The 25,123-nt window shown below is 55.3% G+C and overlaps 5 protein-coding genes across 5 annotated transcripts; 1 reads left to right on the top strand and 4 right to left on the bottom strand.

Annotated features, from left to right (window-relative positions):
* Positions 1–710: 710 nt before the first annotated feature.
* On the top strand, positions 711–3,274 carry BDZ83DRAFT_117504 (cytochrome P450). Its single transcript, XM_060501132.1, has 4 exons — positions 711–1,369; positions 1,422–1,784; positions 1,844–2,671; positions 2,731–3,274. The coding sequence occupies exons 1-4, from the start codon at positions 1,058–1,060 to the stop codon at positions 2,863–2,865; spliced, it is 1,638 nt and encodes a 545-aa protein (XP_060368731.1). The 5' UTR covers positions 711–1,057; the 3' UTR covers positions 2,866–3,274.
* Positions 3,275–3,308: 34 nt separating this feature from the next.
* Positions 3,309–5,057, bottom strand: BDZ83DRAFT_749075 (FAD binding domain protein; the record flags this gene model as incomplete). Its single annotated transcript, XM_060513715.1, has 4 exons — positions 3,309–4,055; positions 4,123–4,241; positions 4,324–4,447; positions 4,509–5,057. The coding sequence occupies 4 exons, from the start codon at positions 5,055–5,057 to the stop codon at positions 3,309–3,311; spliced, it is 1,539 nt and encodes a 512-aa protein (XP_060368732.1).
* A 2,996-nt stretch (positions 5,058–8,053) lies between these two features.
* BDZ83DRAFT_570305 (uncharacterized protein) lies at positions 8,054–12,064 on the bottom strand (the record flags this gene model as incomplete). Its single annotated transcript, XM_060504286.1, has 3 exons — positions 8,054–8,185; positions 8,257–8,400; positions 8,459–12,064. 3 exons carry the CDS (start codon positions 12,062–12,064, stop codon positions 8,054–8,056), a joined length of 3,882 nt encoding a protein of 1,293 aa, XP_060368733.1.
* Positions 12,065–15,152: 3,088 nt separating this feature from the next.
* Positions 15,153–19,045, bottom strand: BDZ83DRAFT_570017 (patched sphingolipid transporter; the record flags this gene model as incomplete). Its single annotated transcript, XM_060504256.1, has 2 exons — positions 15,153–18,716; positions 18,779–19,045. The coding sequence occupies 2 exons, from the start codon at positions 19,043–19,045 to the stop codon at positions 15,153–15,155; spliced, it is 3,831 nt and encodes a 1,276-aa protein (XP_060368734.1).
* A 1,639-nt stretch (positions 19,046–20,684) lies between these two features.
* Positions 20,685–21,032, bottom strand: BDZ83DRAFT_749078 (uncharacterized protein; the record flags this gene model as incomplete). The annotated part of the gene is made up of 1 exon (XM_060513716.1): positions 20,685–21,032. One exon carries the CDS (start codon positions 21,030–21,032, stop codon positions 20,685–20,687), a length of 348 nt encoding a protein of 115 aa, XP_060368735.1.
* Positions 21,033–25,123: the final 4,091 nt, after the last annotated feature.

Below are 25,123 nucleotides of genomic sequence, written 5' to 3' on the forward strand. Positions count from 1 at the left end.
GCCTTGGACGCCGGACGGTTGGTAAAGTCCTAGTCCTGGTCGCCCCGAACGGCACCTCTCGGCCTCGACTACACTCATCTCACCTCAGTCTTCGTGTTCTTCCGCCTCTTCCGTGTGGCTTTATCTTGCAACAGCGAGTCTGTGACACCTTTCTCACTCTCGCCGCCGCCGCCTCTCCCTTCGGCACGGCGCCTACCATTACCGCCTTCTTGTCTCCCCCAAGTTCCTAGGTTCTCTCCAATTTTTCCACATTTTTCCACTTCGGATCCGCCAGTGTCCCAACCCATATCCCAGAAGCGCAAACACCCTTGCGAAATTCTAACTTTATTCTGTTCCCGCCCTCTTGTCTTGTCTTGTCTCATCTCGCACGAGACTCTGCGCCGAATGTCCAACGCTCTTCCCCTCGGCCGTGGAGACTAAGGTGTTCATAGTCAGACACTATCCGTAGGCAGAGGATACCTCGTCAAGGGTTGGAAACCTTCTCAAGCTCCTAGCCATCCTCCTAGGCTCTTCTCAGTTGCCCCCGTTCCCCTTCCCCCCTCCACTTACTACTCTCCGAGCTTCGTCCTACCTTGCAGTTACACGGTGCCGTCTCGTCTTGGCTACATTACTGGCGGTGCCCATAGATCGCCGAGAGGTTCCCAATAATTTACTTGCCGACCTGCCGCCCCAAAACCAGACACACACATATCACGAAAAAGCTAAGCGCATCTGCCATCTCGACGTGACGCCTGTTCCTCCTTGACTCCACCCCGCCGAGGCACAGTCCGCAGGACCTGCACGTCGACCATACGGCATGCCCCCTCGCATACCTCTTCCTGTATGCCCCATAGGATCCGGTCGATACATCCCAACATAGTAACTGGGTAAATTGCACTTCGGTACCTGAATCGGGAATTCCATCTGACGCCCGGCTACATCTACCTGGATCCACCCGCTTGGAGGTTTATCTGACAGTCTTCTTATACTAAGGGTGCCGCCACCAAGACCTGTCTCGCTGCATTGTGTTATACTCAACGGCCAAGCTCCGTCTCATCACAACACAACCTCAGCCAAGATGCACGGCATTACAGAAACGATACTAGAGACGTTCGCACAGCACTGGCTCTCAATAGGCCTGTCACTTATTGTAGCCTGGCTGGTAAAGAACCGCTATAACAATGGCCTCAACAAGTATCCCGGACCTTTCCTGGCCTCATTAACAGACTGGTGGCGCTTCTTCGATGTGAAGGGATGCCGTCCAGAAGTCACACATCAAAAGTTGCACGCAAAATATGGTGACGTCGTCCGTCTCGGACCCAACACTCTTTCTTTTGCCGACCCGGCCGCTCTGAAGAGCATCTACGGCCTGAACAAGGGCTTCGTAAAGGTAGAGTCCGGATGGCTGTCTTTTCAACATCTACAGTGGCTAACTGTCTAAGTCCGACTTTTACATCGTCCAACAGTCTATTGCCAAGGGCTTCAGGCTCGAGTCCCTTTTCAGCACGACGAACAATGACTTCCACTCTCAGTTCCGCCGCTGCGTCAACTCGGCGTTCTCCATGTCCGCCTTGGTTCAGTATGAGCCCTTTGTCGACAACACGACGAAGCTCTTTCTCTCTCAGACGGAGAAGCTTTTTGCTGGAAACCCCGAGGGATGTGACTTCACCACGTGGTTGCAGTTTTACGCATTCGACGTTATTGGAGAGATCACCTACAGCAAGCGCCACGGCTTCATCGAGAAGAATGAGGACATTGATGGAATTGTGGCCTACCTGGGCAAGCTGTTCCTCTACGTCGCACCGGTAAGCCCATCCAGAGTATCACTGAGCTACTCCGAGATAACTGACTAACATGTCCAAAGATTGGCCAAATCCCCTTCCTCGATCTCCTGCTCCTCAAGAACCCAATCTACCTGAAGCTCTCCCAATGGGGCTTCATCGACGCCACCTTCCCCGTAGCCCGCTTCGCCCGCGACCGCATGGCTGAGCGCCTCCCCGAGCTCGACGGCAAGGAACCCCTCCTCCCCGTCACCTCGGGCAAGAAGCTCGCCGAGCAGCCCGACCTCCTCTCCAAGTTCCTGGCCGCACGCGAGGCCCGCCCCGAGTTCATGTCCGACATCCTCGTCCAGACCATGGCCGTCAGCATGGCCTTTGCCGGCTCCGAGACCACCGCCATCAGCCTTGCTGCCGTCTTCTACTACCTCCTCCGGACCCCGACGGCGCTGGCGCGGTTGAGGGACGAGCTGGATACGTTTGCGAGGGAGGGCGGCTTCAGTGATAACGAGACGGGACTGGTGACGTGGACCGAGAGCCAGAAGCTCGTGTACCTCGACGCCTGTATCAAGGAGGCCTTCCGCATGCACCCGGCTGCCGGTCTGCCCCTCGAGCGCATCGTCCCCGACCAGGGCGCCGAGATTGCGGGCCACTTCGTCAAGGGCGGCACGATTGTGGGCTGCAGCGCGTGGATTATTCACCGCCGACCAGAGATTTGGGGTGACGATGTCGATACCTACCGCCCCGAGCGTTGGTTGCCGGAGGAGGGCAAGGATGCCGCGGCTGAGGAGAAGAGGATCAAGGAGATGAACGGGCACATGTTCCAGTTTGGCATGGGTAGCCGGACGTGTATCGGGAAGAACATTAGTCTGTTGGAGATCTACAAGGTCATCCCGAGCTTGCTCAGGAGATTCGACGTAAGTTTGCAACACTTTGCTGTTGTAGAGAGAGGACCGCTGATACTGACAATGATTAGATTTCCTTCAAGGACCCGAGCCAAGAGTGGGAGCTCGTCAACGCGTGGTTCGTCAAGCAGAACAACTTCCAGGCCAAGTTTTACAGGAGGGATATCATTACCAAGGACAGTGTCAACGAAAAGGTTGAGTCATAGAGACTACATGAGGTGTTGTTGTAGATGGGCCATGGTTGACGAGATTGATGACGTGGATGAATACTATAGAAGTAAAATAAAAAAAAACCAGAATTGTTCATACCATATTATTTCTGACATGCACCTGCATCTGCACCATCTCGTGGGGGTCTTCTTTTTTACAGGATATATTTCGGCAACAGGTCTTGTTCTGCCAAGAACAAGCAGCGGAGACCTAACCCAACTCCCTTCTTACACATCTTATATACACTATTTCACATCTGATAGGCCCCTCCTCCTTTTATGTAAATGCAATCTGCGAACAGGATATCTTTCGGCAACAGGTATATATGCGTCTACCTTGACGCCCAAGCAAAAAAGACAAAAAATGAAGTTGGCAAAATCCACAAAAAAAAAAAAAAAGAGTGGTGAAAGAAGGAGAAGAAGACGGCGAGCAAGCTCACTCAAGCCCACTCAAACTCATTCTTCAACCCCTCCACACCACTTTCGTCCTCAGTATCCAAGTAACCCGCGATCCGCCCCTTGGGATCCCACACCTTGCGCACCTCCATCAGCCTCTTGCCCTGCTCGTCGCCCCAGAACTTTGTCCTGCGGTACCGGAAGTCGGCGTCACCGAGATAGGAGCCCGCCGCGTGCCTCTCGACGCCGGCCATGACGTTGCTCACCCAGCCCTGGCACCGCTCGTCGTCCTCGGCGTCCGGGTAGATCGTGTAGAGCGCAAAATAGTGGTCCGACTGCATGCTGAGAGCCATGTCGGGCATAGTCTTTACCGCGCCGTTGGTGGTGCCGTTGGACGACGACGGCGTCTCGCCGGCGGTCTGCTGCGCGCGCCGAGAACAAGGGTTCATTGAAAAGTACAACGCAAACGACTGCGGCGTAGGCAGCTCGGTGAACGCCTTCTTGAGGACCTTGGGCACGTCGGCGTCGTTGGAGACGTAGGCGTTTTCGGAAATGTAGCGGTGCGCGGGCGGGTTGGCGGCGTCCTGGTCGACGTACTGCTGCGGGAGGGAGGTCGGGGTGGCGAAGACTGTGGCCAGGGGCCGGGACGGGTGGGAGGAGTGGAGGGGGATGAGGGCTTCCGGGTTCGCGGAGAAGGAGAGGAAGTTTGCCATGATTTGCGGGGTGGTTTGGCCTGGTGGTGTGAGGGCCAGGAGGACGATCTCGAGCTCCGGGGAGGCTTTTGGGGAGATCTGTTGTTGTGTTAGTGGGTGTTGCCGGGTACACCGAGAGAGAAGAGGAGGGGGGAGAGAGGCTTACCTTGATCACCCAGTTTAGAATCTCCTCGAAACGGTCGAGGGAGTAAAAGTAAAGGGACTGGAACATGCCCGTCAAGGGGCGAGTGCGGAGGTGGAAGCGGGTGACGATGGCAGGAAAGCCTGTTGCGAGTTGTTAGCCAAGGTATCGTGTCTCTCCTCCGGTGATTCGGAGGAAGACGATGGGGAACCGGAAGTCACATACCCGGTCCGGCGCCGCGCGCGGCCCAAAAGAGGTCGGCGTTCTCCGTCTCAGAGCACCGGAGCTCCCGTCCATCGGCCGTGACAACCTCAATGGCGACGATATTCTCACACGCCCAGCCCCAGTTCTGTCTTTTGGTCAGTTTCTCCCTTCTCAAGACTTCGGCTTCTGAGACCGAGTATACTCACCTTACAATTCCACCCCATACCACCCTGCAACAAAAACCCGCCGAGCCCAACATCAGGACAATGACCACCAGGGAAAAACCTCCCCATCCCCTCAATACTATCATCCCCAGGCCCGCCAATCTGCCCGGCCAAGAAACCATTCACCTCCCTCCCCGTCCTCGCCGGCGCAACACTCACAACCCCCGTCCTGGAATCATACGCGATCCCATCCTCGTTGCCGCTCCCGGCCACGCCTTTGCCCATACTCCCCAGATCAATCAGCAGCGCCTCATCGCGAACAGACCACGCGGCCCACGAGTGGCCCCCCGAGCGGACGCTCACGCGCCATCCCTTTTCGTTTGCGATTTTCACGGCCTCGACAACGTGGGCTTTGCGCGTGGCGGTGACGACGGCGGCCGGGCGCCGGGAAAAGTCGCGGCGGGCGTTGAAGACGCGGCCCCAGACTGCGGTGGAGTATTCCGAGAAGGGGGTGTCTTCTGCGTAGAGGATGGGTAACGGCGTGGCGGCCGGGGATGGTGAGGTAGATTGCTGCTGCTGTTCCGCCTGCATCTTTGCGAGTCGAGGGATTCTCATTGAGTCGACTTTTCGGGGGGGACAAGGCAGGATCTGCGGGTTGGTGGTGTTATAAGAGTCGTCTAGGACGGATAGATCGCGGGGGAGCTGAATTCAGATAGGATCGGGTGTTTCCGTCCTAGGTGAAAGAATGATGGCGTCTTGCTCTAATTTCCGTCCCGTCTTGGTTCTCTTCGATCAAGATCTCTTTTCTTTGCTGGATTCCCCCCTTCTGTTGCTCTACCAGTCAGGTAGGTATCGTCACGGCTTGAAGCTTGTGATATTGAGACAACGGATCGGCCCTTGGTATTCCCGGGAAATCTGGAGCTGAATCCGGTTTCGCGGGCGCGGGTTGCCTGACAAAGACTCAAAGGGCCAAGCAAGAAGAAGGCGTCGAGTCTAATATATGCAAGCTGAGCTTTGGCGGGCGTAGATATGTGGGCTTATGTAGTAGGCTTGAATGTAGGAAGCCGTACTCTGTGTATCGTCCTTTCGTCTCGATGGGATTTGGTTTGAACTCGTAGTGGGAGCAGCAATGTAGGTAAAAACAACCTTTCAGCTGGAGCAAACAGCGCGGCGCTTCAAAAGCCCTAAATACTGTCCACCGTCTGCCCCTCCTATGTGGCCTTCCGAGAGCTGCTTGTTTATCTCGCTCTCCCAAGTCGGGGATTTCTGCGATTTCGCAAGCCCGCTGGCCCAGCTCTTTCACGTTTGTACGCTAGTCGTTATCAAATCAAACGAGGTGTTACGAGCAGCTTGGATAAGCCTGCCAGTCTGCGTAACACTCGCAGGCTTCGCACGCCTCGCTTGCGCTTGCTAGTAGGAATGGGGCCCTGTCTAGACCTGTGCCGACTGGAGCTCCAAGCTGGGGGTTCGGCACCGTGTGCTGACTCTCTCTGTAGTGTGCGGCTGGTGCAGAATCCAGATTGAGATAGTATTGTTCGGCGGAATAGAGAAATGCGGTCTTGTTTTGTTTGCTATCAAAGCAAGCTTAAGCCGGATAAGCTTCCGAAAAGGTCCCAAGGGGAATAGAACAGCAGAAGAGACCCCCCAAGAGAGAGATCTTCTCCCGCTAACAATCCTTTAGAATGCAAGAATCGAACGACAATTGCCTTTCGGTAGATGAGAAATGTGGATAACAAAAAAAGTACGAGGTCAAAGCAGAAGAGGATCCATTGCGATATTTCCAACGGCTACTCTGAGAGATTCCAACGGCAATTCCGTGTTTAATAAGAAAACAGGACAAGTTTGTAGTTTCATCGCGTCTTGGAACGAAGTCACCTTACTCTCACAGTCTCACTCATTCTCAATGGTAGAAGAGGGGAGTAAGAGAGGCAGAAAATCCACCCATCCACCATCAGCTAATCCTCCACCCGGCGCTGCGCGTCCACCCCTCCCTCCCCCACTGTCCCGCACAAATCCCGTGCAGGTGATTGGGCAGATGCGATTCATGTCTCTGCAGCAATTGGAGTGTTTCTGCGTCAAAAGAATGCCGTACTGTGTGGCATGCCAATGTTGTTGTGTGTTACAGTTGTTTTCTGTGCCGCCCGCCCGCCCGCCCGCATCCCGTGAAACCAAACAGCTTCTTAGGTATCCGTAGATCGGAAGGCGGGGAGACAGAGAGAGACAGAAGGCAAAAAAGATCTGACGAATGATGGGGTCCATGACAGTAAGGAAAGTGCTTTACTCAGCGGCGAAAAGCATTTGACGTAGGTATTCATGGTATCCCACCTCCACCCGGGCCCAGGCCGCTGACGAAAGCCTCCGTGGCGCATCACCACATTCCAGCTCACCTCACCTCACCTCACCTCATCACCAAGAACCACAACCTTGTACCTCGGTCCGTCCTCAAGAAAGAGTCAAGACAAGAAAGAAGACCACCAAAGAAAACCAAAAAGGGGACCACAGCAATCTTGAACATTACGGATACGTACGGCGACTAACCAAGTCCAACCTTAGCCCCCTCTTCCACGAGCCGCGTCAACCATAAAAACCACTAGACTAGTATAGCTGTTAGCATGGGACCCTAAGCCGGCCCGCGGGAGACCGGAGCAGGCACGCGGCACTACCCATTTCGTAGCTTCTTCGTAGTTTTCGTAACACTGCCACCACGGCCACCTCGTGGCTTTGTCTAGACATGGTTACTTACAAAGTTATGAACTCATGGCAGAGCCTGGGCCCTAGAATCTAGGAACCTGGATTGTGGGAAAAATCGGATCAGGAACCCGGACCCTCTCGACTCAGTTCGGGGGTTCATGGTGCCCATTCTAATTAACACGAGGCAGTACGGATAGCGCTTCCGCAAGTTCGTCAGCCACGCATGGTATGATGGCCGACGGCAACATCATCACCAGTCGCGGCAACTCAATTTCAAACACAAAAAAGTTACAACGCTGGCGATAGAGACCCTCGGACTCGGGAAAGTTGGAATCTGGCAAAATTGGGCATGCGAGAGGAAAAAGGGGGTATCGTCCATTGCTACCTCGTCCCGTCACACGCAAATTCCTCCAAATAATTACACACACACACACACACACACACACACACACACTCAACCACATGTCAAACTACTTTGACACGTTACACAGCACAGCATCAGCACCGACAGCACGACAACAGTCGGCTCTCTCTCTTGCCTTTCTCTCTATCCATCTCCTGCAAATCAATTTGAGTACCAGTACGCAAAACAAGCACTTCTCTTCCCTTTCCGTTGTCAGCGCGCCTGTAGTCGAGCAAGTGCAATACTTGTGCCACTTCTACTAGACCCGCCAAACAACGTCAAAACCCCCGTGCTGTGTATTAAAACAAGAAACCTCGGTCCCGACCAGGCGGGAGGGCGAGGAGAAGCGGCCAACGAGCCTTGCGTTGCGTTGTGTTGTGGGAGCCGTCAGGCTGGCGACGAGCCTGCTAGCCGAACCAGACATCTTTGCGTTTACTTTTTGTTCTGTCCTTAAGTTGTCCGTCTTCCTTGGAAAAAGCGTGCTGGGCAGTATCTAGTTGTTATTGTTGTTGAGGTGAGGTGATTGCTGGAAATCCGTAATGGACTCCAGCATGGCCAGGTTCTTCTCCTGCATGTCACGGTCCATGTTGTGGATTTGGTTCGCGTTGACTCTAGCTCGTTGTAGCTGTGGATTTCAAGTTAGCGTTCTTGTCCCGTCTCTCCAGACAAAGGGAGCATCAAGCAGGGCGTTCGCACCACAGCTAGTGCCTCGGAGGAATGGTCTTCTTCCTCACCTTCCGCGGGCTTGGCCGCTGAGCCGTCCGCCTCGTCGTCTTCGTCGTCGCCAACGGCAAACCTGCTGGCCGCAAGTCCCTTAGGCTTGGCAGCCGATACGTTGGCCTATATCGTGTTAGTGATTTATTCACCCCAGCCGCAGGTAACAAGACCACAAACGTACCTTGGCCTCAGCAATCTCGGCGTCCTTCACCTTGAGTTGCGCCTGGAACTCCTCGACGCCCTTCTCCTTGTCGGCCAATGACTTTCTCAGGCTCTCAACCTGCTCCTCGAGCGCTCTACGCTTGGCCTGCTCCTCCTCCACAATCTTGGTCATCGTGTCGTTGAGCTCCTCGTAGTCGGCTTTGTATGTCTTGAGCTGCTTATCAGCCTCAAACTGAGATGCTTCAAGCTCCTTTTGCGCGAGCAGCAGGTCCTCCTTGACGTCCTCAACCTCCTGCTTGGCAATGGTGAGGCTCTTTTGCACCACGGTAAGCTCCTGCTCAAGGCCCTTCTTGGTGTTGTTCAGCTGTTCACGGAGATTGTCCGCCTCAGCAGTATCGGGCGTCTTATTCTTGACGGCATCGAGAGCCGCTTCGGCCTCAGCGCGCGCCATCTTCTCAGTAGAGATCATGGCACCAAGCTCGCCCAGCTCTTCCTCGAGACTGGCCTTCTCCGTTTCGGCCTTCTTGATAGAGTCCTTGGCAGCGGAGAGAGCAGCCTCGAGCTCGGTCGCGCTGGCCTGGGTCTTGGTCTTATCAGCCTCCGCCTGGGTGATAGACGCCTTGGCAGCCTGGAGGGCAGATTCGAGCTTGGAGGCATCGGCCGAGATCTTCTCAATCTCTTGGGCAAGAGACTCAGTTCTGGCCTCATACTGGCTGGTGAGCTCCTCCACAACCTTGGAGTGAGCCTTGTTGATCTCTTCGAGCTCAGCCCGGGCTCCAGAGGAGCTTTGCTGCTTCAGTGCCTCCAGCTGCTCGGCGTGGCTAGAGATGAGCTTCTCAACCTCGGCCGAGTGAGAGTCGTCGAGGTTTCTCTTGGCTTCGGCAAGAGCAGCCGCGCTCGAAGTCTCGGTCTCGCGGATGCGGGTCAGGGCCTCGTCGAGCTGAAGCTTGAGGGTAGAGAGCTCCTCGGTGTGCGCGCTGTCGCCAGCCTGCTTCGCGGCAGCCAGCTCGGCCTGGTGGGCTGCGGCAAGCTTGGCCTTGGCCTCCTCAATTCCAGCTTGGTGCGACTGCTGCAGCTTAGCCTTGACATCCTCGAGCTCAGCCTCGTGGGTGCTCGCCAGTTTCTCCTTGACCTCGGCGAGCTCAGCTTCGTGATCGGCACGCAACTTCTTGGTGATGGATTCGAGCTCCTCCTTGTGGGCAGCAAGGAGCTCTTCCTTGTTCCCAGAGCTCTCCGCCAGGGCCTTCTCCCTCTCGGCAGCGATCTCGGCGAGCAGCTTCTCCTTGTCGCCGGCAGTCTCCGCGTGCAGAGCGTCGACAACTTCAGAGTGAGAGGCCTTGAGAGCCTCGAGCTCCTTGGCAAGGCTGGCCTCGCCGTCGTTCTTGAGGATCTCGAGTTGCTTCGCGTGACTGTCTTTCAAGCTCTGGAGCTCGGCAAGCTGAGCGTCCTTGTCGGCAGAAGCTCCGCTCTTGGCGCCCTCTAATTCCTCAGCATGGCTAGCGCGGATAGCGTCGAGCGCCTTTTGATGCTCGGCCTCACGTGCCTCCAGGGCAGCAACAGCGGCGGCAAGCTCGGCCTTGGCCGCCTCGAGAGCCTTGGTGCTCGTCTCGGTACCGTCAGCGAGGCTCCTGGAAAGGTCGCCGTGTTGGGTCTCGAGTTCACCGTGCTTGGTGGTGAGCTCGGTGTGCTTCGACTCCAGCTCGCCGTGCTTGTTGGTGAGGTCGCTGTGCTGCGATGCCAGCTCGGTGTGTTTGGTCTTTAGGTCGCCATGCTCAGTCTCGAGCTCGGTGTGCTTGACCTCGAGATCCTGGAACTTGCGCTTGAAGAAGGCGTCTCCCTTGAGAGACTCAATCTCCTCCTCGTAGTCCTGAGAAATCTGCTTGAGCTCGGCGTCGTGCTTCTTGACCTGGGCAGAGTGCTCTGCCTTGGCCTTCTCCAGGGCCTCATCCTTGGCGGTGATCTCCTCCTTGATGCTGTCAATCTGCTTCTGGAACTCGAGAGCCTCCTCCTTGGCCTTGGCGACGTCGGTCTCGGCAGCCGCAAGCTTGCTCTCCAGATCGGCGACGTTGGCCTGAACCTCAGCCAGCTCAGCCGTCTTGGCGTCGAGGTCAGCCTTGGCTTGCTCTGCGGTCTTCTCGGCAGCCTCGAGCTTGGTCTTGAGCTCGGCGATCTCGCCCTCAACGGCGGCGAGCTTGGTGTTGTGGGATTCGACCTCGGCAGAGACCTTGCTCTCGTGCGCGGCCTCGAGCTCGGTTTGGGAGGCGGTGAGCTCGTCAATCTTCTTCTGGAGCTCGACAATGGCGGTCTCGTGGCTGTCCTTCATCTTGGACAGCGCTTCCTCGTTGTCGGCGGAGGCGGACTGGCCCTGGCTGAGCGCCTCGCTGTGCTTGGCCTCGAGAGCGTCAATAGCAGACTTGTGTTGGTCCGTCAGGGAGCTCTGCAGCTCCTCAAGCTTGGCGGCGTGCTCCTCCGAGGCCTTGGCCAGGGCGGACTCGTTTTCCTTGAGCTTCTCGTCATGCTCCGCTTGGAGCGTTTCGAGGGACTGCTTCATCGAGGCGAGCTCGGCCTCGGCGGCTTCCTTGGCGGCAACAGCCTCAGTATAGTCGCTCTGCTGTTTCTCGTAGTCAGCATCGGTGGCCATTAGATGTTCATTGGCCTCATCCACCTGGTTCTCGAGCTCCGTCTGCTTAGCCTTCAACTCGGTAACCTGGTCCTGGTGGGCCTTTTGGATGTTGTACACGGCGTTCCTCACCTGAACGGCATCTCTGTTCACCCCGTCGGTGTACTGGGTGAGCTTGTCCTGGGTCTGCTGGACCTGTGTCTTGAGCTCGTTCAGTTGCGACTCCTTGTCCGCGAGCTGGGTCTCCTTCTCGGTGAGCTGGGCCTTGAGAGATTCGACCTCCTTTCCAAGGGCCTCGGAGGCGCCGGACGAATCGGGGCGGATGGAACGTCTGGGAGCGGCGGAGGAGGTGGTCGAGGTGGAGGCGGTGGACAGGCGCTTCTTGGCCTCGGCGACGGCGCCGGTACCGGTGGCGGCGGAGGAGCGGGAACTGATCGAGGAGGGACGCGGGGCTACCGAGTTCGGGGTGCGCGATGTCGTCGAGGAGAGTCGCGGAGCGGCGGACGAGCTGCTGGTGGAGCTGGCAGGTTTCCTGGCGGCGGCCGTGGCGGTACCAAGGGTGGAAGTCCTTCTCTCCTTGCTCGGGGAGGCGGCACTGCTGCTGGGAACAGTGGAGGTGCGGCGAGCGGTCCTCTTGGATTCGTCCTCGGAGGCAGATACACTGGGTCGCGAGCGGTGGGTGGCCGTGGAGGAGGTGCTCGCGGGCTTGCGGACGGTGCTGCTGGTAGTGCTGGAACTGCTTCCGGGAGGACGGGTGGGAGGCTTGGTCAGACCGCCGGCGACACGGGAGGTAGTGGAGGAGGTGGTGCTCGCGGGCTTTCCGGTGCTCGAGGTGGACGTTGTCGGGCGGCGGGCAGCGGCGGTGGTTCCAGAGCTCGAAGCAGGCTTCTTCAGGGAAGAGGCAGCTGAGGCGGTGGACTTTGTGCTCGGCGAGGTGGTGGCAGCGGCGGCGGGCTTGGGGGCCTCGTCGTGCTGAACGACCTCGAAGCTACCGGCGTCGGACATTGTTGTAGACGATGGTAGGACGTCCGGGAGGAGGAGAGGGTGTCGTCGTTCGGGTAGTTCTGCTTGCGCGTATCTAGGTCAGCCAGGGCAATTCATAGGGAAGTGATGGGAAAGGGATCTCGGGTAGCTGCATGAATTGGGGGAGACGAAGAAGGGAAGTAGGCGAAAGAGCAACATTGTGGTGGGAGCCACAGCATTCCAGCATTCCTGGGGTGGTAAGAAGGTCTCTGAGATGGTTATGCATAGCTGCATTGAGGTCTCAAAAGACGACAATTGAGGCCAGAGAAGGACAAATTTGGTGCTTGATTGTTGTGACTTACCTTGCGACACGTTGTACGCGGTGGTGTCTTGCTTGTTCGTCTCCTTTTTTTTTCTTTTTTCTTCTTCTTCTTCTTCTTCTTCTTCTTTGCTTCTTGTCCTTTTCCCCTTCTCCTTGCTGCTTGACTTTCCTTGTTTGGGAAAGCTTAAACTTTCACCGCGGGGGAAATCAACAGACGATGGCAACAAAATTGTTGTAAGGAGAGCCGAAACAAGAAAAGAATACAAATGACGCACGAAACGACACGGGAATGCCGTCGTGATATTTACAGGTTGGGAAGCTCTGAACAGTGGCGAAAGAGCTGGACAGAGGTGTGAGAGAGGGGGGTGGAAGAGGAATTGGGAGCTGGGAGATTGCTGGACCAAGGCAGAGGAAGGAATTGAGCCGGTACCTTTGGGTGAGGTAGAGAGAGAAAGGTGAGGTGTCTAATTAGGTAAGGCCATGGGTCCTGGACACCTGGTAGAGGATTTACGCAGTACTCCGTAGAAGAAAAAAAAAAGGGTTGCTTCGAGATTGGCGGATGGAGCAACATGGGGAGACATGGAGACGCTGGAGACGACGCTGGCCATGTCCAACAATCAGTCATGAGCTTCAAGTACTCTTTTGTCTGCAAGGTACCTCACCTCAGATCATAGACAGGACCCTTTTCCCACCATCATCTCAAGCCAAGCATGGAATGAGGTACCTACTTTTGTCTAGGCTCTACGGATAGGTAGAGACGATCCAACGTATGCATGCCCGGCACAGGCGCTGCACTAACTAAGGCAACTTAAGGCAAAGGATGCGTCCCTCAGCTGTCTGAAGCACTGGCACCCGACGAGAACAGCGAGACGTCTGCAAGTCAGGTCAGAACATCGGGCGAAAGTCACCCAAGGTACGTATGCAGCAGGATAGAGAGATCCATTGACTGAACATCCATCCAATGGCTACTGAGGACCTTTCACGGCATTGGCACATGGCCATCAGGCTCTATCGCCCTGTTTCTCTGTTCCTCAAGCTTCTCGTCTTGGGGAAGAGGAAACGAGGTTTGGCGGTCGGTACCTTACCCCTGACAGCCAGCACCGGCGATAAGGTACCTCTAGTCCTGAGCTTTCAGAGGTGAGCCAACCAGTGGACAGTGCTGACAGCGGGCGGCTCTCGCTTCGGGAGCTCGGGCGGTGGGTCCCTCTTTTCGCAACCTGCTATTCGCTGACGGGACATTGGCGCGTCCAATTGGCTTCGACACGTTCTCAAGTTCTCCACCACAAGTACCTTACCTGTACGTATCTTTTGTGTCTCTCTCTCCACGTTCCAAACATTTCTGTTCCCCCCCCCCCCAATCTCGGCCCCAGGAAGCGCCTGTTCCATCATCTTTATGCAACCTCTGGATAACTCGTTTCCATTCGCTCAGGTCCCAAACGGCGTCACAAGACCTCTGGTTCGCGGGATCGGCGCAGGTATGGCATTGACTGAGTCGGACTGTCCTCGCTGGCTCCCAACTCTGTCTGTTCCGCCCTCTGCCGCCCATTCGTCCCAGTAGGGCCAGACTGAGGCCGACGGGGAGTAGGTATCAGATGAGAGGGTCCGGAGAACCATAGAGTTGGACAACTCATGGACGAGAGGGCAAACGCCGTTGAATCTGCAGTATTCTGTCCAGTCACTTGCACAGATGCGAATAAAGCTTCCCGTCAATCCCCAAACCTGAGACCATCATCAGCGAACCCCTGAACTAGCCTGACTAGCTATCAACCAGACCACGCGCCGCGGCATCTGCTAGAGAAGAAACGCGTCTTATGCTCTCTCTTTGCGGCGCAGAAACGATTGAGTGACAATGAGACCCTTACAAAAGTTACGAGTCGCAAAGGGGCACGAGCGACAAGGAAAACCCGCCAATTTATTATACGGAAATTTGACTCTCAGGTGAAGCTCCCCTCCCAAAGCCCCGTCTCTCGGGCCCCGGCTACTTTTTGGATTTGATTGTATTTCCCTCTTCGTATTACAGATCTATCACCTATGTCCGAGTACAAAGGTACAGAGTCTCCGTAGGGGGGGTTTCTTCGTCTGAAAAATTTCTAGCTTCTCTCGTGACCAAAAAGTCTCCATATAGCACCTTTCGGTATGAAGGAAACACATGGGATGGGAACCTGAGCGTTCTTCTGGTGTTTGGATCCCTAATACCGTCCTTGGACACTTTGAGCTTCGACAGGTCCAATGCAAGACCAAGAACTAAATTCAATGTCTCGCATCTCAGCCCACAGACGCTGCGATGCCATCCGTAGACCATGAACGATGAACGAACACCAGTGACCATGGTACCACTAACCCCGCGCTACAGCCCAACCCACACCCAATGGGCATGATGCGCTGTCAAACCATGTCACCGCAATCCACTTCAACTTCCCGCCCGCCGATGTGGCACATCGCCGTTGGTGGCACCGCGTTGCGTCCGCACGTCAGGCTTGCTATTTCAGCTTGTAGTCACACTCGATACACGCATCCCATGGATTGCCATTCTAGATGCCCAGCCTCCGGTTCTTCAACAAAGTCTCCAACAAAGGTACGACTGAAGCAGGTAATACTTGCAGAATTGCCTGAACAGCTATGGTGTCTAACGGTATTTGCTATTGACCTGCCCAAGCCCTCAAGTTGCACGTTTCACAACGGGCGAGCGTGATTAAAAGAAGCCATTCTAACCTTCACAAAGAAAGGCACACTTGGATGAAATACAAAATCCCACTTTATTTACTCCCAACACTATTATTACAAAACCTAGGTAGAGCCATAATCATTCTAATAGTCGTCGTCCGAATCAGTCTCCTCGTCCGGGACGAGAGCCCGGTATCTGCGGCTAGCAAGATCCTCTTCGATGCCACCCTCGCTCTCGGGATCAACGTACCCCTCTCCTCCGAACAAGCTGAGAGCAACAGGGAGGAAGATGAGAGCGTGAGTGCCTGCGAAAACAACCAGGGACAGCCATACTCGGAAGTAGTAGATCTCAAAGATCTTGGACCTCGTGAACGCCAGCACGAACACTCCAAGGAGCTTGGTGACGGTGATGCCGGAGAAGACGGAGGCTCCCACGTTGACCAGAGCCGTCCAGGCGCGGGCGTCGCGGCCACGGAAGCGGTTCTTGGCGCGCTCCATAACGGTGCGCGACGGGAACATGAACGCCCTCGCAATGTGCGCGCAGAACTCCACGCCGATGCCGACGCAGATGATCAGGTTGACGAGCGACACGGCGTTCAGTGACACGCCAAAGACTGCCATCGCTCCGATGATATCGACAACAGTCATGCAGACTGTGACAGTGACAACCAGCGCCGTCATGAGGGATCCCAGAAGGATGGAGGCAATGACAAAGATGATTGCCACAGCTGAGCCGAGGAGAGCTCCTGTCAGCGAGACGATGCTGGCGTACTGGTCAAAGAAGATGTAGAAGAGACTGTAAGGGAAAACCTCAACACCTGTCGACTTTGTAATGTCGGATGCGATTCTTCGGGCTGCCGACATGGCGTTGATGAAGTCGTCCTGGCTGCGCAACGGGGTATGCATCGTCCTGAAATGACTGGCGGGGATAGTATCCTTCTCTGAGTCGACCACCACTGCATTACCATATGATGCTTGGCCACCGAGCGGGCAGTCGTCGTTGGTGGGCGCCTTGAGGAACTTTTCGAGGTAGTGGACAAACTCGCCGTCCTGGGGCATGCCCGAAAGGGTGATGTTCCATGGCGGGTTGCGATCAGCGAAGCATGCCTTGCCGTTCTCGACACAGCACGAATCGCCGAGGTCAGGGTTAAGCCACAAGAAGAAGTCATCAATCCAGCTGGCAGCGGGCGACGAGATGTATGAGACGTCCGGTCTCTTTCGCTCACCCTCCAGGATATTGGAGAGGGAGAATTGGTCGCAGGTGGTGAATCTTGCGCAGATCTCGCGTTGGTTCTTGCGCGCAGTCGCGTTGAACTCACGGGTGACAAAGTAGACAGGAGGACCAGTCTCCATGTATTTGTAAAGATCGTTGAAATAGGGAATCAGATAGGAGCCGTCGGGGATGGCAACGCGCTGGTCCAGGCCAAGTTGCACCTCGGGAATAAGTGCAATTCCAGCGGCAAAGAGACCCAAGAAGACGGCAATAATGATAGCCTTGGCCTGCTTTGCGAGGATGGCCGGTGCGTACGTACGGCGGATGAACTGCTGCAGCCAGCTCTCTTCCGGGACTTCGTAGAATCGCGCGTTGGCATTGCCGTTTCCGCCGCTCAGGTGAACACGAGCTGCCTTAACCTGCAGACAGGGGATGCAGTCTGCTCTGTGATCTTCCACACGAATTTGGTTCATAGCCAGAACTGAAATGAAGAGCGTGATCTGAAGAATGGCGTTGATAAAGACAGCGCCAGCGGCGTAGGCGGCAAAGTTGCGCACCGCGGGCATACCCACGAACGTTCCGAGAGCAAAAGCGACAACTTCGGTCATAGCTGAGAGAAGAATCGACGGACCCATTCGTCCCAGGGCCTTGGCGATACGCTCCTCGACCATCTCGTCAGGGTGGCTCACATTGACGCGCTCAAACTCGTGAACGATGAGGAAAATATTGTCAACACCGACGGCAAGAACGATGAAGGGAATGACCTCGGCAATAATGAGCGTCGCCTTGAGTCCGAACCAGGAGAAAAGACCGATCGAGGCGCTGATGGACATGAGGACAATCAGGATGCCAACAACGCCGAGGGAGAACTTGGACTGGACCAGAGCGACAGCTGGGTTCCTGATCATATCCCGGAATGACAGCGTAGTAGATCCGAGGGCAAGAGACGCGTAGAGGAACATGATGATGTAGCTGATGACCACGATCTTGGCATCGGTATTGGTGGACTTGTTCAACTCCTGCTCCAAGCTGATCTCGGTAGAGAAGGAGAGTCGAAGTCCTCGGTCCGAAGCCTCTTGCTGGACCTCGAGAAGGCGATCGCGAAGCGCAACCTCCCAGTCCATGGCACGCTCAACAGCTGGACTACCTTCAGCTGCATTTTGGACGACCCAGGTGACAGTCATGGCATGAGCAGCAGCGGGATCGTCCTCGTAACCGCCTAAAATCATGTTCGGCTCGAGAGGAAGGCCGAAATCAGGACGGCACTCAACGGGGGACTTTGCGCACTGTCGCAGTTGATCCTCCCAGTCGTTCTTCCCAACAAGGGAAGGCTCGTCGCCAAAGTAGGTCGCCACGGACTGGACAACGCAGGAGGTGCCGGTAGGCTTCAAGCAGATGTCATTGAGGGTCGCACCGAACTTAGGGCCCTTCAGCTGCTTGACGCTCTTCTCGACACCCATCCACCAGATCAGCGTATCATAGCTGAGAACAGGGGCTGGACCGCTGGAATGCTGGTCATTGACCAAAAAGACCTTCTCGGCGCGGTAGAACGGACCAAACTGCTCGTCAAAGAAAGCCTTCTCCTGAGCAGCAGGAGACGTGGGGCTAACCCAGAGGCGCGCGGGGTCTTTCTCGAGGTCAAACCTGACCCAACCGGCGCTGAGAATGACGACGACGATGAGCGTAACACCAATCGTGATTCCTTGGTAGCGCGCTGCTGCGTGGCCGAGCTTGCTGAAGGCCGCGTCGCACCAAGTGTTGATCTTGTAGTATCTCTGAGGTCTGTCAAACATGGCGCCATTCTGAACCAGGTCGCCTTCATCCTCATCGTCGCTGGGAGACGCATCTTGCAGGAGTCGGAGGCGCTCACTCTCTCTCTTGGCACGGCGTCTCCACACAACGTGACCGACAACGGCTGCGATGGCAGCGAACAAGAGGACGCTGTAGGTGAAGATGGCCGCAAACGACAGACAGGGCAGGAGACCGACGTGGCATTCGCCAGGCTTCGAGACGGCCGGGAGCTCTGGGCAGACAGCAGGACAGTCGACGCAAGCGCATCGGTAGTTGGGGTCCTCGTCATTGCACTTCTTCGGGGTCATGTCGCGAGGGGCCATGCCCGGCTCAGTGTACTCGGTGGGGAAGTTGATCTGGAAGGGCGATCCAATAACCTTCTCGTCTCCCAAGAACTTGAGCAGCTGGGAGTAGTTCTTTGCGCCACCTCCGATGAAGTCAATGGCCCTAGAGTTGGAGGGACCGAACTTGACTTCCTTGCAGCTGTCAAAGAATCCAGTTCCATATTCCTTTGAGATGAGCTGGTCCAGCTCTGTGACCATAGTCTTCTTGTTCTTCTCCTGGGTCTTTGTGATGTTCAGGAAGAGGGACTGATCGGGAGAGCATGTGAAGGTGCAGAACAGGTTGAAGAAGTTGTCCTTGCAGGCCGGGCAGGAAGAAACGATCTGGTTCGGGGTGCCGAGCTCGGAGGCGAGCGATTTGACCTGTTGAGAAGCACACGTCAGTAAGATGGACAGCAGGGAAGCTTTTGATGCCAATGACTTACCTGCTCAGCATCGCAGCAAACCGGACCGGAATTCCATTTAGCACCACAAAGGTCAACAATCTGCTTTCGCAGGTCTTCATCGGGGTCCGTAGCCAGACCATTGTCGGGGCAGGGCAGTTGCTTGCCAAAGAAACTCTTGGAGCCGCAGTGGCCGCGCATGGCACATCGTCCGGCTTCATGCTTTGGCGTAAATGGCTCTGCTGCGACACTGCTGCTTAGGGAAGCCAGCAGCAGGCCGCCAGCTCCGAGCAGCTTCAACAGCGTCATCGTGGGCTTGGTGTGTGCCGCTCAGCGGCTAGGGTCGGGTTACTGGTGGAGGAGTGTGCTGAAAAAGAGGAATATTGAGGAAAATGCGATGATGATTAAAGATGGAGGGAAGAGACGCCCGTCGCGCAAAAGGACCCAAAAGCAAGGGACGATGGGCGGTTTGATGGCAGATGTCAGGTGTGGAATGAGAGGGACGGATGGAGGTTGGGTGGTTGCAGTGACACACGATACCTACATGAAGGTACCGTCCGGGTGCGCCTGCCTCTGGGGTAAGGTAGGTAGCAAGCTTTCTAGGAGCTCCGGTAAGGTAGGTGCGGTCGGGTGGGCTGCTGCTTGTGTGGCGCACTTGCACTTGCGACTCTTCCGCCCGCGTGTACGGCGTGCCTGCGTCATCCACCTCAAGTTGCACCAGAAACAGCGGCGGCAGCAGGTGTCTCACTGCTGGCACCCACCACGGGCCACTGTGGAACTGCCTGAGGTGCACCTCACACTTCAACCGCGCAACGCCGCACCCACCCGACCGGCTGCTGGTGCTTCCTGCCTGCAGAAGTGGGGCCATCTTCGCTCTCGGCTGGGGTCCTTGGGGAAGCTTGGGGACCTGTTCTAGCGATTCCATTGGTGGGCTCCTTCCCAGCCACTCCGCTGTCAGTCGCCGCAGAATCAATGGCGTCACGATGACGGTCACGTGGTCCCTCTTAGTCAGGTACCTGCCCAATGCGGCACATGGTCGGCTGCCCTTCCGGAGGCCCACGCGGGGATTCCCCCCGGACATGAGGGCCTACCCGGACACTTCAATTCAGTCCCGCTCAAGGTTCGGCCCGGAGATTTCGGATCTAGACTTGATTGTGTCTCCAAGTTGACCACATCATAGTCTCTTGGCCTCCTAGATACCTACCGCATTCTTGTGTCAGAAGTATTCCTGGTTGAGAATACCTTATAACCAATATTGTCAACATCTTCATTATCAATAATCGAAATCTCAACCGCACGTCCATGAAATCGTCCAAACAAGTATGTTGAGGGCCTATCTTAAATGTGAACTCTCATAAGCTTGGCTCATATCGGGAATTTCTCGAAAAGACACTCTTAGCAGAGACTCTCGTCAACACTATCTAAGAAATTTGGTCGGCAGTGTAAATCTTTATCCGACGACCTGACCAAGCTTACAGTCGGACAGGCCGTGATGGGTTTCGAGATTCGTTTATTCTTGTAGCAGGCTTCTGCTTAGACCTTCAGTGAGCCTACTCTGGTTAAACATTCTCTTGAAATGCATTGCCTTCAGATACATCGCCCCAACGGACTTTTGTCACTTGCTGTCGAGCCATGCCATGCACTTCCATATTCCGGGTGGAACACATAACCTCCGATAGGGGAAGAGGAGTACTAGCGTTTGGATAAGGCATGCGTGTTACGACTGCGATGGAAAAAAGACAGAATATCTGAATAAGAGGAGGCACTAGAAGCCATTCTTAGAAGGTCGAAGAGCCTACATGGTTGAGTTGTGCCTAAATCCAGACCTTGTGGCATTCACAGCCCTATTTATATCAAGTAGTAGAGATTTTCGACATCGGATTTCCAGTAAAAACACATAAAATCTCTCAAAACAATTCTAGTGCTCGTAGCAGCAGCATCGGCAGCATCACTCATCCTCCCCCTTCCCCTCCCACCCCAAAATCTTTGGTCCAAAATTATACCATCCATACATCTCCACGCTCGCAATCACACAAAACCCCGTGATCAACCAAAACCGCGCCCGAGGACTAGAAGAGATGTGTCGAAGATTGAATGCCGGGATCTCAAGCGGATCTTCTCCTCCTGCTTTGTTGCCGTTGATGTTGGCGTTGGTGTTGCCGTTCTTGCTCTGCGCAGTGCCGCCGGCGGTGCGGTACGGCGATGTGGAGAAGGCTGCGCGCTGGAGCGGTCGGCCCCGGAGACCTGCAGGAAGGACGAGAGTCCTTGTTGCGATACGCCCTGTTGCCGCGGACATTGCTCTTGGCTTATGTCGGTTTCTTGAGAGACTCAATTCTGAAGGAAATGGGAATATCGTCTTGTCGTTGAAAGAACGCTACTTTTGTGTTTGAATCATAGCAACTTTCAGACAGCTTCGTTAGCCACATTGCGCTGTTCTTTTGGCGACTTATATCCTCCGTCCGCCGTTGTTTACGACCCGAGCGTCTGCCATATTTACGAAGGATGCGCTGGAGTCATCGTAAAACGACATGCCTAAGCGTGAAGGTGGCACACCCCAGCCGACCGCACCCGGGAAAAGTGGAGACGTGTCCGTCAGCTCGGAGGAATAATGTCCTGTCTTCTGTCGCGGGGACTTTGGTTTTCCCTTTTGGGCTTGTATTGAGCCTATCACTTTTGCCCAATGCCTGAGCTAAGGACTTATGCAACCAAAATGTTCAATGTACATATATATAGTTCTTCTTTCATTATGCTACAAGGTATGCCCGGCCAACACCTGAGCAACGCCGTGCCCACAGTAAACGCCGCAACAAAGTCCAAGCAAGACGTCAAACCTTCATGATCTATTAATCGTCAGCGGCTTGAAGGGCTTCCTCAGCCGGTCTATCGGTGCAAGGCCTCCTTCCTTCTTCAACGCCGCTGGCCGCTTGAACCCCCCAAAGCCGTTCGTAGTCGTCGTCGTGTGTAAGCAGCTCGCCGGCCGTTCCCGGACCGGCCGTGGCTCGTTCATGTCTTGGTTCTCCTTTTCAGGGGACTTTGCTCGAGGCGGGGAGCTCGAGAAGTTTGTATAGTGTTTCTTTGGCCCCGCGGTGCCCTCGAAAGCTGGTCTTACTGGTTTAGCGGGCATTCTCCCCTGTCCGAGTCGGTGAACGCTGAGGCCTGGCTCAATGGCATTCACAGGGCGCTGCGCTTGGTGCAAGTTTGGCAATTCTGGAAGCTCTTGAGCAACCGATCGTGGCTCTGGAGCTGCTGGACGATGTGTTGAGGGATAGGATGTATCTGATAAATCGGATCTGGTCCTCTTGACGAATCCCAGAAGGCTTCGCTGATCAGCCGGCCGCTTCGACGTTCCCTTTCTGGGCGTGGCGGACTTTTGAGGACCAGAGTCGTTCTGCTGAGCGGACGCGGCCATCTCCCTCGCAGCAGCTAGCATCTCCCGTGCCGCGCTTGCAGTCGTGAAGCCCGGCAGAGTGAAGTTGGAAGCACTGTCCATTGTTGTAGATGTGTGCCAGGTGGGCACCGGCTGGCAATCACCCTCTTCTGATGCTGAAGTTGCCTGTGCCCGGGGGCGTCTTTGGGCCCAGGGCATGTTTCTCCCACCCGCACCTCTCTCTCCAAAGGAGTCTTCCGGATTTTCGGGCCACAAGTTGTCCTCAGGCCGTTCCCTGGGCGGCAGTTCCTTGTACACCTTGTCTTGCGTTGGCACGACTTTCTCCCTTCCAAGAATGCGCCCCATCTCCTGAAGGATCCCAGCCTCAAAGGACGGACCGGCTTTCCTAAAATACGGATGAATCTCTGATGGGATAAAAGGCGATAGCTCGGTACGCTCGCCACCGTTTCCTCCATTCTGCGAGCTGTACATTGGGCAACTGAGGTAGAGGAGTGTCTGCGCACGTGTCATGGCCACATAGAGTAGCCGACGTTCCTCGTCGAGATCCTCAGACCTCGAGTGTGGTATGGATCCATTGTACACTGCTGGTACAAAGACAATGGGCCATTCAAGACCCTTGGCTGCGTGAATAGTTGAGATAGTTACAGTCGGCTTATTCTCCGCATCTCCCTTTTGCTGCGCGTCCGACGCCAAGGAGACGTTTGCCAAGAAACGGCCCAAGGCGTCATTTTCTTGCACCTGCTGGACTCCATCGATCACTGGAAGACGATCCTCCTCAGCTGTGGCGCTCAAATCTCGCATGAAATCGCCCGCCAGACTGATGAATTCCTGGACGTTGGCCCAGCGCGTCTCGTGCTCTTCGGGGTAGTTCTCCTGAAGGTACTTCTGAAAGTTGAGTTGTGAAAGCAGATTCTGGATGAGGTCGACCAAGTGGTAGTATGGACTCCCGGTTGGAGGCTCTTCGATCTTCCTTCTGATCCCAGAAATCAGTCGGAGAAGCTCTGCGCTAATCTTCTGCTCCATTGCCTTTTTGATATTCGTCTTTGCCTGGCGCTCTCCCCGGCAATGCTTGTTTAGCAAAACCCAAACACTGAGCTTAGAGCTCTCGGCTTCCTCAAGAAGGGACTTAATGGTTGTGTCTCCAACGCCGCGGCGGGGCACGTTGATGATGCGGGCCACTGCATCGTTGTTGTCCGGTTGGTGAATGACGCGCAGGTAGTCAAGAATCACCTTAACCTCAGCGCGGTCATAGAATTTGAAACCGCCAACCATTTTGTACGCAATGCCTGCTTTTCCTAGAGAAGATTCGACGTGCCTGGAAAGCGATGCCGATCGTAGGAGAATGGCTACATCGTCGTAGGTCAGCATCTTGCCGGCCATCAGCAAGGCTCTCTTGATTTCAGACACAATCCATTCGGCCTCCACAGCTGAAGACTTTAGTCTTCGGAGAACTGGTCGTGTGCCTTTGTTGTGGATAGGTAACAGGACTTTTTGGTACCGCTTCTTGTCTTGCTGAATAACCTTCAGGGAGACATCCAGGATCGCTTGCGACGAACGGTAGTTTTCCTCTAGGGAGATCTCGTCCGCTTTGGGATAGTCCTTTAGCAGACGGTACAAGTTCTTGATCTCAGCGGAACGCCACCCGTAGATGCTCTGGTCCGGATCTCCCACAATGGTGATTCGTTCTCGTGCCTGGGCAAAGAGCCTCATGAGTTCGTACTGAATGCCATTGGTGTCTTGGTACTCGTCAATGAGCACAGCCTGGACGTTGGCAACGCAAGAAGGGTGCTTCCGAAGTAGCTCCACGCATTTGGTCAACAAATCGTCGTAATCCAGCAGATTCGACCGTTCGAGGTGACTTTGATACTCTCGAAAGCATGTTTCCAAGTCGCGGTTTTCGGGTACTGGTTTGCCGTTCCGTTTTACTGGTGCCTGATTGTCACCTCTAGCCTTCTTCCTGCTGATCCATGATCTTGCAGCAGGAGGATCGACTGATAGCTGTAATCGTTTGCAAATCCTCTGGATGACAGCCCTCGAGTCTCCATCGTCGGCAATGGCGAACTTTTCATCAAGCCCTATACGCTTGCCATAGGCAGCCAGATAGCGGCGAGCAATACTGTGAAATGTGCCGAGAACAATCTTCCTTCCACGGTCATCTCCAAGGGCCTTGCAGATGCGCTCCTTCATCTCCCGTGCGGATTTGACCGTGAAAGTGGCGACAATCATGTCAGTGGGCGCGTACCCAACATGGTCCACAAGCCAAACAACACGAGATGTCAAGGTGTGCGTCTTGCCACTTCCAGGGCCAGCCAGGATGGCGACGGTGGCATTTTTGGACGTTACGGCGCGACATTGTGCTGGATTCAACGTCGCAAGGATGGATTCGGCCGGGCCTGGGGCCGAACTGGACGAGTTCATTGTTGTAAGGCGATCATTGGCGGGGAAGGGAAGTGAATTGCAAAGATTGGTATACAGAATGCTGTCCAACAGTGGATGCTCCGCTCGATTAACGCCTCCCGATGAAGAGGGTCGCGTCTCAAGGCTCAGTTGACGCGTCTAGCTGTTCCTTGACCGTGGCACCAGCACCCAAGTCAACATCGCGGTACCTGGGTACCCAGCACGACATCAGGTGACCGCTCACGTGGAAGGAGGCCCCTGCCAAGAATGCCTCGCCACGCACGTGCATCCGCAGATCCGCAAACCTCCGCGACCCACCTGCAGCTCGTACTGAGGCAGCAGGGGAACGCTCCCATACCGGACCGCTAAACTCTCGTCGATGGCTTCTTTGTTTTTGCGACTCAACTCACGAATTCAAAGTCACCCACTGAGACATGAACCACAAATCCCACCCAGCCACTAGGTGACCCGACGATTCAGTTTGGCTTCTTCCGTTGCTTCGAGGCTTCTCAAACGCTCAGGCAAAAGAAGCCCTATTGCGGCAATCATCGACAGGTTTCAATAGGTAGGTAGGCGGTGCAGTCACACTGCTCTCCGATCCG

The sequence above is a fragment of the Colletotrichum acutatum genome, assembly GCF_030867785.1.
Source record: "Colletotrichum acutatum strain CBS 112980 chromosome Unknown BDZ83scaffold_16, whole genome shotgun sequence".
NCBI classification, from domain to species: Eukaryota; Fungi; Ascomycota; class Sordariomycetes; order Glomerellales; family Glomerellaceae; genus Colletotrichum; species Colletotrichum acutatum.